We start from the raw sequence: 13078 nt of genomic DNA, 5'->3' as shown, positions 1-13078 counted from the left end.
TCTTGATTAATTCTTACAACGGCTAAAAATCATGCAATGTCGTCACTAATCTCCGCCCGAGTCAGAAGCCTCCTGAAAAGCCCAACATATCAATCTAGCGCCCCCAGGAGCCTTTCAAGCATCGCCTCCTTACCTTTATCTACCACCGGATATCACACTCTCGCATCACGGCATAACACAGCAGCACGACCCGGCATTAAAAGAAGGCTCCAACAAAATCTTCCGCTTCAAATTCAATTACTCGTTCGGTCATTTTCGTCTACATCACCAACCATGGTTATCGAAGATTCCAAAAGAACCCCAGGGTACCTAGTCAACTTTAACGAAGCCGACCTCATCGAGAGAAATATGCGAGACGACGGGTTCTGGTACTGGGGTATCGTGATCTACCGAACCACTTATACAAGCGAGTCGGACTGGGAAGAGTTCCTCCGCCGGTTCCTCGGCCAGGTCCGCGAGACACTAGAATACTACGAAGGTCTCGACATGTGGGATTCGTTCCGTCCTACGGTGATGGATGATAAGAGTCGGTTTGACGGAGCGACACCCGCTCAGATACGAGACGCTTTTAAGGAGTGGGCGATGACGGCCTGTGAGACGGAGCAAGGGGTGACGTATGAGCGCGCAGAATGGGCGTATGGAGCCCGATATCGGCTTTGTATCATAGCTAACGAGGAAGCGGTACAGTCTGTGTTAGAGATACCGGAGAAGCAATTGAATGAGTTAAATACGACTGGGTTTGTGGTGATGATCAATAGGCGGTGGGTGCCGGAGCTTGTTGAATGGGAAGAAGATGATGATGGGTACGAGCCATTATACGGGTGTACGCAGCAAGATGTGGGCTGGATGAAGGTTCACTATGATCGAGCGCAAATTGTAGCCTCCACTACGATGCGCAATGGGTCGGATTGGGGCCTTGAGTATCGACGGCCACCGGCTATTTGTTTTCATTCTTGAAGGGAAAAGAAAAAGAAAAAAGCAAAAAAAAAGTAGTCATCCTAACCTGTAGACTACGAGGTTGTCCTTACGAGATACGAGAAAAAATGTATGGTTATAGCCAATAATACTCTTCTCTTTACAGATACTAATATGTTCTTTTCCCGGCGCACCCCAGGTATTAAGATAACTGTTAAGCATCCGGATGGGTGGAAACACATGTTCTGGGATTTCAAGCGGGATCATCATGCCATTAGTCTCGATGATGTTATTAATATCATTAGGGTGGTTCCAAAGCCTCAGAAGAGCTCAGGTGGCTATTGGTATTGGATTCATCCCGATGGACGTCGCGAATTTGACACTGGTAACGTCTTGCAGTAAGCAATATAGTGAATCTAATCCATAGGTATAGATGCTGGAAGTAGTTCAGAATCTATGTTTGCTTGAGATCTAAAAGTTAGTTGCTCCAGCTCTTTGTATACACACCTGTGGCTGACTGACTGAATATACATCGCCATTTTTGAAAAGTTTACACATAAAATCAAGGTTTGCCCCTCTATAGTACATGAAAATTGAAGTGATTCAGTTGCCAAGCGCCTAACATGCACCAACTTGAAGAGAGAAGCAGTAGAGGCAACATATGTATGTGTCCAATTGTTAGTTATATAGTTCGTTTCTGCCTGAGGCGTCCACACCTGTTTTCCTGTTGCGTCATTCCGCGACGGGCCCTGGCGCTCAATTGACAACCCTCGACGACGATGAATTATGGGATACCTGCGTCAAACGCATTAAAAATTTCAATAGCGTGCTCACCATACAGTCTGCCCACATACCGCGTTATAAGCAGAGGATATCATGTATCATCATGCAGATTCAGACCCCTCCTCGAGCCGCGACTAGAGGACCATGGGAGAGTCATTCGCGATGAATACTCAATTGTCCGGGATCACTATTGTATGCTCTTTTCACCGAGTCTCCATTGATTGTTGCTAACCCGCGATCAGCTGCTCCCAAACACCCTGTCGTTCTCGCCCATGGTTTACTCGGGTTCGACGAATTGCGCCTTGGGGGCCCGTATCTTCCGGGTGTTCAGTACTGGCGTGGTATCAAAGAAGCTTTGATGGCACGGGGGATCGAAGTTATTATAGCTACAGTTCCCCCTTCTGGTACCATCGAGGATCGAGCAAAAGAACTAGCTCGAGATATCGAAGCGGGCGCACGAGGAAAGGATGTTAATATTATTGCGTATGTTCCTATCTGATTGGAGTTTTCTTCATTTTCTAACTGATTTGCAGACATAGCATGGTGAGAATTCTCAATCGATTTACGGTGTCAATGCTTATTTTTAATAGGGGTGAGCCAACCTGTCGAATATCGAAAAAGAAAAAAAAAACGCTCGGACTCACGCTAATAACGAGTCAAGTGGTCTTGATTCGCGATACATGATTAGTCGCATTAGACCAGAGAAATTCAAAGTTTTGTCATTGACTACTATTGCAACACCGCATCGAGGTCTGACATATCTCTGCTTGTATTGAATTTCTTGCTGACTATATGACAGGCTCATCTGTGGCGGACTATGTATTTGATCAAATTGGGGGTTCGTCAAGACTTCCCGACTATTGCTAGGTGAAAGTCTAACCTACCTCGTTACAGCCGATGTCCTACCGCAGATCTACTACGCCCTGAATCGAATGAGAGTTGAGACAGGCGCATTCTCACAATTAACTCGCAAATATATGATTGAAAGCTTCAACCCGAATACCCCAGACGTGGAAGACGTCAGGTAAATTCATCTCCACCCTCTTATTCTCCACTACTAACCCGCCAGATATTTTTCCTACGGTGCAGCAGTCCAACCAAGTTTCTTCTCCGCATTCCGACTATCCCATCGAATCCTCGAACAGTACGAAGGCCCAAATGACGGCCTAGTCAGTGTTGCCAGCAGTCGCTGGGGAGGTGAAGCAGGATACAAAGGAACCTTGATGGGCGTGAGCCATCTCGACCTAATCAACTGGACCAATCGACTCAAGTGGCTAGCTGGGGAGATAACAGGTAACAAACGGAAGTAAGCATCATGGAATATTGTATTTCCAAGGGCTAGGCTGATCCTTTTGCAGGTTTAACGCCATCGCTTTTTATTTGGACATTGCAGGTATGTGTCAGGGTTGTGTTGGATCACCCGAAACTACAACATAGACTGACATACCTAGACATGTTGGCCAAAGAGGGCCTCTGAGAACTAACCGCGAAGTGGATATATTTGGATTTTTCTCAGCCCTGTGGGTCGCGGAATCCGGCTCTGTCGGAATTCTGGTGCCTGGAGTTTCAAGTCACTTTCTAATTCGTTTTATGTTGTACGAAGGGCAATGTATTTGCATGTATATATTCTCGTCTTTGACACTTTGTAAGAGATAGGCCAATATATCTAGGATTTTTTTTGCCAATTCAAGTTGTATGTAGCTATATCATGAGTGTAGGGGGAAGAGTATTCAACCGTTATACTAGTAGAGTTCAAACACCGAGACCGAGACCCTTTTTTCCATGGAAAAAAAGACATTGTGGCTGTGATCTTATTGAGGCGCAGCATGTAACTGATTCAAGTTTTAATAAAATATGTTTTATATTCCTACATCCTTTCGAACATGCATATTGATTGATAGTTAAAACGTTGCTTGGCGATCACTTGATCTACGAACGCTCACAACGTCATTCCGGGATCTTATAATATAATCTGCTTCCCCCACCTCAACTTCTCTCACCCACCAACCTCTTGATCCGCCCTTTTCGAGAACCTGATCGTTGTCGCGTTCTTTTCCAGATATCACGCGACCGCATTCCACCCTAAAATTCAACTGTTAGCTCAAAGAAGCCCCGCCAGGGCTCGGGCGCTCCGCCGCCATGTCCGCAAATATCGTTTTGGACAGCCGCCATACCCATTACACAAACTTGGACTTTTTGACGGGAAAGGTGGTGCTTCAGCTCCCGACTGAAGCGGCTATCGGGGGGATCCAGGTCAAATTGGAGTGTGAGAGTCGCACTCGTCTATCTGGGCCTAAGAACCCCCAGAATGTGCACTCGGATAAAAAGAGGACCGAGCTTGAGGTTCACAAGGTGAGAGGATATCCCAATGCTTTGGACGGGTGGCTATGGTTGGTTGGAGCATTGGTTAATGGAATTTCCAGATACTCTACAAGGTTGCTACCGTCTTTCCCACGCCGGGTGTGATGCAGAATGGGTCTCCTGCACCTTCATATACTTTTGCGGCAGGGAGTTACGAATATCCATTTCAATTCAAGGTAGCTATCACTAATTTGCTATGGTTATTGCAAATATATTAACGGTGTTCTAATAGTTCCCCTTTAATAATTCATGCAACAGCACCAACAGCATGCTCACCAATCTAAACTTCTCTGGGTTGAAAGTCGAAGTAGCCAAAGACACCAACCGACATGTCAGAAAGACCCTCCCGCCATCGTTGAGTGGATTCCCAGGCGAAGCAGATATCAAATACTTCGTCAAGGCCACCGTTATTCGGCCACAATTTTACAAAGAAAACATCAGATCTGTACGTGGTATGACGGTCTATGTTCCGACTCAACAACTGACCGAATGCAGATTGTGCCTCTAAAATTTCTCCCGATTGAACCGCCAAGGATTGGAAACCCCAACGAGGAAACCTACGCCAGGCGACAGCACCAATTCTCTAAAATTCAGGCTGGGCCCAAGAAGAAAAGTTTATTCTCACGGGCATCTGACCACCCCACAGCAGAGCCTCCCAGAGTATCCGTCGATGCTCGACTTCCAAACCCGTCTATTCTCACTTGCAATGAACCCGTTCCGCTTCGTCTCCTTGCTAAAAGACTGAACAACGGACCCGACATCATCTTCCTTCAAATGTTACAGGTGGAGCTAATTTCTTACACCAAAATTTTGGCCCAAGATCTCACGCGCACCGAAAGCGGCTCCTGGGTTGTTATGAGTCGCAGCAACATGAATATACCGTTAGGCAAGCCCGAAGATCCCATAGGCACTGATTGGACTATTGACCCAGGCCTCTGGAATCGGTATCCCCTACCTAACTCGGTGGCACCTTCTTTTGAAACATGTAACATCGAAAGATCTTACGAGCTGGAGGTCCGCGTAGGTCTGACACATGGGAATACCCGAGAGATGAAGGTATGTGTCTATTTATCCTTATAACCTACCCTTTGGCTAACCGAACCACAGCCCCAACTCATCGTTCTTCCCCTCCGAATGCCAGTCAAGGTGTTCTCAGGAATCGCACCCCCACAGGCCCTCCTAGACGCAATGGCCGCAGCATCCCTCCACCCAGGCAAACTAAAACCCGAAGCCAGCATTCCAGCAGAAAACGAAAACATCCGACCACCCATGCCACCCCGACCCAGCGGCGAGCCCGTCCCCGTCAACTCAGGTGACGCTTACGACACTGAGGAGGCCCCGCCCAGCTACGAGGATGCCATGGCAGACCATCTAAGCCCAGTAGACGGGCCCCGCCGCGAGTATCACCCACCAGACGCCTCCCATCCCATGGAATCTGGAACTGATGCCAAGTCCGCAGCCCAGCAGGGTGACGGGCCCGCGGCAGAGGGATCTTCGGCGCCCCGCCGTCGCAATAACCGCGCTTCCTCGGAGTCCTTCGATATGTTACCTACCACGCCGCCAGAATCCCCTTCGCCTCGCTCGGAGTCCCCGGTGCTACGACCAGGAAGCATGATGAAGATTTCGCACAATCCCGTTGACGATGAAAGTCCACCGCAGTACGAGCCCGTCACTAGCTCTCAGGCTCCTCCGGCCGCGCAGCGTCAGGCTTCCGGGAGTAATTCTCGGCCTATGAATCTGGGTGTTCCGAATCGGAAACCTGTACCAGGCAGTCCGGCTAATCGCGGTCATTGATCATGGTCCTTTTCTTAATCTTTTCCTTGGTCATTTTTCACGTCTAACGACGGGTTGTGAATTGCATTGCAGCTTATTATGCTCCTGTGGATATTATGGCATATAGCATGTCCATGGAACTGCTTCATTGCTGCCATATTCGATACCCATCAAATTCCTATATTGGAAATAGCTTTATTCATTATTGAATTGCATAATTTGAGGCGTTGGTCTAAGAATATTTATTTTTACACTCTTATTCTTTACATTATGCTCCAACTTGGTATCTCTACTCCGTAGTACAAGTGTGTGGATCCAAAGTTCCACAAATCTCACCAAGATTCTTGATAACCTCACTTTTTCCAATCTCTAAACCTTTCATATGACATATTTATGATATTTGCACCAATCATGTAGAATCTACGCGTTTGTTTACACCTCGGACGAGCGTAGATCGAAACAGGCATAGGGGATCTACTATAGGAAGAACACTAATCCGAAAAGAGACTAGCGCACTCTCCACGAATTGAGCTTCTCAGTTCTTTTTCACGCAGTCCAAACCCCGCGCATGGCACTGGCCATAACACTCACTCTTGGCTACTATATTTCATCCGACCGACGTATACCCACTACCACATATTCCAAAGCAAACACATGTCCAACCCCCCACCGTGAAATCTCAAAGCTCGAAGAAAACTCGACCGCGTCAATGATTTGATTCACGACTGGCCAACATGCGTCTCCACCTTGTTATCTCGCGACACGGCCTGCCGGTCACGCGAATCCTCTGGACAACCGCGGCAGTGTCAGCAGGCGAATATGGCGCTCATCGCCCGGCATCAGCAGCCGCTGTCGCATCGTCGCGGGCCCCCAATATCGCCTTCTCGAATGGTGGATACACCGTCGCGCAACTGCTCGAGGATGTCAATGAGGTTGTCCCGCTAGAAACTGAGCCTCAGGTCTTTGATGCGGAGCTTAGTGGGCAGTGGGGATTGGAAGACTATGTCGTTGAGGTTGCCGGCTCGGAATGCTTGCATTTCATGGAAGTTGATGGGTTGCTTCGGGATGGCGATGAAGTCGTGTATGTATCTCTAGATATTGTGCTAGTAGATGTGGATTGCTGACCGTTGCTGAATATAGTATCCGTGCCCTCCAGCTGGCAGATCTTCGCACCAGACGACTCTGTGGTCGTCACCAAATCACCGCCGAAGGCAAGCATCTGATCGACGGTGTGGCATTTGGTTCACCATTCTTGAAAAGGACGACATCTACACGACCGGCAATTACAATCCCGCCCAGAAAGAAACGGCGCACTGTTTTTTCGGGCTGGGAGCGGGGTCCGGATTTTACAGCTGAAGATGCCCTCGACGCGCCTGTCGATGAAGAAGGCGACGGAGAATGGATGCCGCCTCCAGAAACCGGGTTCGGAAAAGAGCTTTCCATCATGCCGGCTGAGCATGAAGAGTCCATGGGAACTGTGATTCGCCATCCCATTAATCACCTCGAGTCTGAAAGCGAAGGAGATGTTTCGGACATGGAGGTGGATGAGAATGAGCTGGAGAGCGAGCTCCAAGCTCTCAAGGAGGATTTCGAAGAACCATCCCAGTTTGTGGATATTCGGAGTCAGACTCGGAATTCTACTGGACATCCACTACGCGCTGCTTCTATAGGCAAGCGACCAACCTCCAAAGGATCACTTGCGGCTGCGTCTTCGCTTTCTAGCAAGCGGTCTCGGGCAGATGACTCTCCGAGGACTTCAAAGGCCGTGAGATTCAATAAAGGAGAAGAAGGTGTCCCTGAGCTTCAGGCTGGAGAGAGCATTGCGCAATCTTCTGATTCTTCCTCATCAGATTCCTCTGCCTCGGAGAGTGACTCTGATTCCGACTCCGATGATGCCTCTTCGAGCGAGGTGGAGCCGGCTAAGGAGGCTGTTTCTTCCGACTCAGATGCCAGTTCTGATAGCTCTGATAGCTCTGATTCTTCTGATTCTTCTGATTCCGAGTCCGAAGACGAAGCTCCGCCTGCTCCAAAGACCCAGCCACCGTCTGTTATCAGCGCACCTGGTGCTGGATCTATCCGTACTAAGAAAAGCAACAACCGCCTCAAAATGCGCCGTCGTCTTTCCAAATTAAAGGAGCTCGGCGCTCTCCCTGATGAAGCGGACTTCGATGCGCTCCGCGCATGGGAACAGAAGAATAATGGCTGGTTCAACCCTGAACAATCCTTCAACTTGGAAGTGCCTATTCAATCAGAGCAACCAGGGCAGTCATCCGAGAAGTCTGCCAAGCAGCAAAAGAAAGACAAGAAGGAACAGGAGCAGAAAGAGTTCGAAGCCAAACGACAGAAGCTGCTCCATGCTCTCGCGATGGGCAATGGTGTTGATGTAGACGAAACATCAGAGAAGGAAAACCACCCGCCTCGCAAATCTGCTGCTGAATCTCCTGCAGATAAAGTGCCTGAGGAGGAGCAACCAGAGAAGGAATCTTCCAAAGAAGCTTCTCACCGACGGACGTTGGATGTCGCCAGCTCAAGGCGCATGCTGTTTGGCTCTCTTGGTATGCGAACTCCGAAGACCAAGGAGGACGAAGAGGAAACTCGCCGAAAGCTGGCTGCCAAAGCCAGTGCGTGTGGGCCCAAAAAGCACGTTTCGCAGGTTGCCCATGAAGAGCCCGATCAGATGGACGAGGCCGAAGATGAATCTGACGATGGTGGCGATTGGATGAACAAGCTAGTCATTCGTGCCGTCGAGTGTGTCTATCCTGAGATTGAATTGACCGCACCTCCTTATCCCTTCGTTCAACGCTGGGACAAGGAAGCTAACGCTTTGATTCGCGAGAAAAAGGGCACCAGCAAGAAGCGGAAGAGAAAGCAACGGATCCAAGTCTACAACAATGAGGAGGCGGAAGAGGAGGAGGGATACGACGAGAACGGAAATTGGTATGGTGATGATTATTACCAAGGAGATGATCAAGGCTATTACGAAGCCGCCGCCGATCCCTATTATCAAGGCCACTATGCAGGCGAGGCTGAAGGTGAGGGTCAACTCAATTACGACGAAGGCCCCGAACCTGAGCCAACTGCCAATGCCACCGATGATCTGCCTCTTCCGCCCAGTGATATGGGCTCTGTTCCTGATTTGAGTGAGAGCGAACTAAAGGTCGGAGCAATCATTGCTTTCCGCCAACTTGACATGTCCAAAGCTACGAACTGGCAGCCTCAGATGTCCGAGTACAGAGTGGCAGAAGTGCGGTCTGTCAAAGAGCACGGTGTGGTTAATGTACTACTAGCAAAGCGAGACCGAAAGCAATTATCGGCTAGGGGGGACGATGAGCTCCGTCAGTTCAGCAAGTTCGAAGTACCCGATCTAGCGAATGACGAAGAAGAGGACGATGGATACCGTGAGCTTGCGTTTGCGGAAATAAGCGACCCAAAGCTTCTTCAACCTGCATCAGGCGACGAGCAAAAAACTCGAGAAGGTAGCAGCATGTCAGTGAAATAAACTTTGGTTTTTGATCCATACTTACTATTTCTAAGTGTCTCCGTAGTCGAGGAATCCGTACCGAACGTCCAGCCTGCGCCAGAGATGGACCTTGATGAAACCACTTTTGTCACCATCGGAAATGAAGTCAGCCATCTTGAGTCTCCTCGTGATTCCATCGGCCCTGCACCAGTGCCGCAGATACAGGTCCAGATTGGATCCGCGGAACGAAGTGTCACACCTCCCATTCCATCCCCTACTTTCACGGGCTTTCACTCCGCGCGGTCCTGGCAGCAACGCACTCCAGGCCCCAACCAAGAAAACAACCTTGAGGGCCATACTCTCGTCGGAGGCGAAACCCCATCCGTAGTGATAAACCACGACGAAGGCCCTTCCATGCTTTCTTATACGTCGGCCAACCAATCCTTCGACGATGCTGGTGAAACCCCTGACCACCACGAGCGTCAAGTCGTGGAAAGTCTTCCGCCCCCTGAATCCGGCGGGAGTGGCCCCCAATCTGGCTCACTTCTTTCGACGATTCGCGGCGACGGCGCATCTGGATCACAGCCCGCTAAGAAGGAATCCAAGAAGGAGAAGCGCAACACCGCCCCGACAAGCTCGTCCCGGTCGGAGTCGTGGACGGATCTCCTCAGCAGACTCGGAAACGGAGAGTCTGATCCAGATCGTTTGCTCGCTATCAGCGATGATGATGGGGCCTCTGGAGGATCCCCGGAGCTGGAGCCGGAGTCAGAACACAGCAATGGGGACAATCACTCGTCACACTCAGCGTCGGCCTCCGAGAAATCCGGTTCCAACTCACCCTCTTCCTCGCCTTCGCCCTCTCCGCAACCACCAACAAGCGCCCAGAAAGACCCCGCAACCACAGACGGCACCCACCTCGTCGACTTCTTCTCCCCTGCCGCCTCTACCCGCTCCAAAAAATCAAAGCGAGCGCGCGAATCCGTCGACCACAACTCCAGACCACAACTCCCTACCTCCCAGATCCCAGCTTCCCAAGCATCAGCAGTGATTGATCTGACCACCAGCCCAGTGGGCAGCCCCGAGCCAGAACACACTTCGACTCCGTCTCGGCGCGCCAAGTCTGCCCTTTTTGGAGCCGACAAGAACTCTCCTCGATCTGGTCCTTTGCGTGCTTCGACAAGCAAAGTCCAGAAGATGGTGGGGGTCAGCGTTAGTCCTTCGCAGTCTCAAAGGAAGAAGCGACGTAGTTCAAGAAAGTTCTGATGTACATTTTATTAGCTATCGGACATCTACATATGAAGCGATGGCGTTAGGAACACATTCTTTTGGATATTTCGGTGAATATCAATATAAATTCTTCATTCTTTTCTTCATTCTTAGATTCATCCATATGTGTCAGTAAATAACATCTCTCAAGGGCCTAAGTACCCAAGTACTTTTTGTATAGAGTCGATCAAGATTTGGTGACAAAATCCAACAGTTGATTGGTGGAATTGGCTGAGTGATGTCATTTGTATACTCCAGACATTCCTTCAACAATCCCTTCGATCAGTTCAGCCAGTCCACTCAATTCAATCATTTAAAGCAAAAAGAGATCAGTATATTGTACAGCTACATTCAAAATTCCCCAGCAAATATATCCCAATCTCCCCATGAACAAGCTGCGCCTGAACCCAACTCAATTGAGTCGGTGTAGCAACCCTCTACGCTGCATCTCGTCATCACTTATTCCCCGCTCCAGAACCATTTTACCTGCTTCTCTTTTTCGTTCTTCATTCTCACCTCCAGTATCTCCATCTTCAATCCCAGTATCCCCCAGTTATCTATCAACATCATCAAAAATGGCCCAGGAATACAAACTAAAAGATATCACCTCTCTATCAGCCCTCTCCCCCCTCGACAAAATTGAGGTCGAGGTCGAAGGCATAGAAGAAGGAAAAGTCCTCCTCGTCAATGCAAACGATAAAGTCCACGCCATCAGTCCGCGCTGCACGCATTATGGTGCGCCACTGAAGAATGGCGTCGTTACGGCCGAGGGCAGGATTACTTGTCCCTGGCATGGAGGTTAGTGTTTATTCATTTTAATGTCGCTGTTGTCATGAAACGGAACCTCCAATATTGAAATCAGAAGAAGAAGCTAATGCTATATCCAGCCTGCTTCAACATATCAACTGGCGACGTTGAAGACGCACCCGCTCCCAACGCCCTAAACAAGTACGAGCTCTTCGAGCGAGACGGTGCTGTCTACATCAATGCCAAAGAAGAAGATATCAAGTCCGGACAGCGGAATCCCGTCGACAAATGCAGCGTGGAGAAGCCGGATGAGAGGGTGGTGGTTGTTGGCGGGTAAGTTCATATCAAACGTCCTGATGTACACCTGGTTGTGCACTTTGATATATGCCCTGCTATACCTATAAGGGTTTATATGCTCCTGGCTGTCCTATGATATCCCTTCTTGATGCCTACACTTCATACCGCAACATTTTACTTGCCTGTTGCTCTATCAGCTCTTTTTCACTGCCTTACAACCATACATATCAACCCTCACTAACTCCAAACAGCGGAAGCGGAACCCTGGGCCTCGTCCAAGCCCTCCGCGAACTCAAATACCCCGGCCAAATCACCATAATCTCCAAGGAACCCGATCTGATCATCGACCGAACTAAGCTCTCCAAAGCACTCATCACAGATCCCGCCAAAATCCAATGGCGTCCCCGAGAATGGTACCACTCAGCCTCCATCGAGACCTTAACAGATGAAGTAACAGCCGTGGACTTCCCAACCAAATCCATCACTACCGCTTCCGGCAAGAAAATCACCTACACTAAGCTTGTCCTCGCAACAGGCGGCATCCCACGCACCCTGCCCCTCCCAGGCTTCAAAGGCGAACTATCTAACATCTTCACCCTACGCACAATCCAAGACGTGCAGGCCATCCTCGCCGCCGCAAAAGACAAAAAGAACATCGTCGTAATCGGCAGTTCCTTCATAGGAATGGAAGTCGGCAACGCCCTCTCAAAAGACCACAACGTCACAATAGTAGGCATGGAATCCGCCCCCATGGAACGAGTAATGGGCCCCCAAGTCGGCCGCATCTTCCAATCCAACCTCGCCAAAAACGGCATCCAGTTCAAGCTCTCCGCAAGCGTCAGCCACGCCTCCCCAGGCAAAGACTCCTCATCTGTCGGCTCCGTTCACCTAAAAGACGGCACAGCCCTACCAGCCGACCTCGTCGTCCTAGGCGTCGGCGTCCGCCCAGCAACCGACTACCTTAAACAAAACAAGTCGGTAACCCTTGAAAAAGACGCCTCGGTAGCAACAGACGAGCACTTCGCCGTGAAAGGCCTCGACTCCGTCTACGCCGTCGGCGACATCGCAACATACCCGTACCACGGACCCGGTGGCAACGGATCCCCCGTTCGCATCGAGCACTGGAACGTAGCGCAGAATGCTGGGCGGGCTGCTGCGCGCGCGATAGTCTATGCGCACCGCGGCATCAAGGTTGCTCCTAAGCGGTTCATCCCTGTGTTTTGGTCGGCGCTTGGGGCGCAGCTGCGGTATTGTGGGTATGCCGGGTCCTTTGATGATGTTGTTTTGCAGGAGAAGGGAGAGGGTAAGTTTGTTGCGTATTATACGGAGGGGGAGACGGTTGTTGCTGTTGCTACTATGGGGGTGGATCCGGTCATGGTGCAGAGTGCGGAGTTGATGAGGGCTGGGCGGATGTTGGGGAAGAAGGAGGTTGTTGCTGGGGGGAATGTTTTGGATGTTAAGATTGTTTGATTGTTG

At 49.9% G+C, this 13078-nt stretch overlaps 5 protein-coding genes across 5 annotated transcripts; all 5 read left to right on the top strand.

Annotated features, from left to right (window-relative positions):
* Window positions 1–273: 273 nt before the first annotated feature.
* N7529_001756 (uncharacterized protein) lies at window positions 274–957 on the top strand (the record flags this gene model as incomplete). The annotated part of the gene is made up of 1 exon (XM_057237287.1): window positions 274–957. One exon carries the CDS (start codon window positions 274–276, stop codon window positions 955–957), a length of 684 nt encoding a protein of 227 aa, XP_057101974.1.
* Window positions 958–1089: 132 nt separating this feature from the next.
* On the top strand, window positions 1090–1361 carry N7529_001755 (uncharacterized protein; the record flags this gene model as incomplete). Its single annotated transcript, XM_057237286.1, has 2 exons — window positions 1090–1313; window positions 1349–1361. The coding sequence occupies 2 exons, from the start codon at window positions 1090–1092 to the stop codon at window positions 1359–1361; spliced, it is 237 nt and encodes a 78-aa protein (XP_057101973.1).
* Window positions 1362–1694: 333 nt separating this feature from the next.
* On the top strand, window positions 1695–5853 carry N7529_001754 (arrestin (or S-antigen), N-terminal domain protein; the record flags this gene model as incomplete). The annotated part of the gene is made up of 12 exons (XM_057237285.1): window positions 1695–1890; window positions 1941–2185; window positions 2355–2448; window positions 2498–2536; window positions 2593–2722; window positions 2768–3004; window positions 3057–3108; window positions 3799–4050; window positions 4122–4235; window positions 4292–4504; window positions 4555–5115; window positions 5167–5853. The coding sequence occupies 12 exons, from the start codon at window positions 1695–1697 to the stop codon at window positions 5851–5853; spliced, it is 2820 nt and encodes a 939-aa protein (XP_057101972.1).
* A 713-nt stretch (window positions 5854–6566) lies between these two features.
* N7529_001753 (uncharacterized protein) lies at window positions 6567–10555 on the top strand (the record flags this gene model as incomplete). Its single annotated transcript, XM_057237284.1, has 3 exons — window positions 6567–6913; window positions 6973–9318; window positions 9367–10555. 3 exons carry the CDS (start codon window positions 6567–6569, stop codon window positions 10553–10555), a joined length of 3882 nt encoding a protein of 1293 aa, XP_057101971.1.
* Window positions 10556–11133: 578 nt separating this feature from the next.
* Window positions 11134–13072, top strand: nfr1 (putative AIF-like mitochondrial oxidoreductase (Nfrl); the record flags this gene model as incomplete). Its single annotated transcript, XM_057237283.1, has 3 exons — window positions 11134–11356; window positions 11446–11638; window positions 11854–13072. 3 exons carry the CDS (start codon window positions 11134–11136, stop codon window positions 13070–13072), a joined length of 1635 nt encoding a protein of 544 aa, XP_057101970.1.
* Between the last annotated feature and the right edge of the window lie 6 nt (window positions 13073–13078).

Source organism: Penicillium soppii (assembly GCF_028829465.1).
Source record: "Penicillium soppii strain IBT 18220 chromosome Unknown utg000002l, whole genome shotgun sequence".
Classification (NCBI taxonomy): domain Eukaryota; kingdom Fungi; phylum Ascomycota; class Eurotiomycetes; order Eurotiales; family Aspergillaceae; genus Penicillium; species Penicillium soppii.
This window is presented reverse-complemented; position numbering and strand designations above follow the sequence as displayed.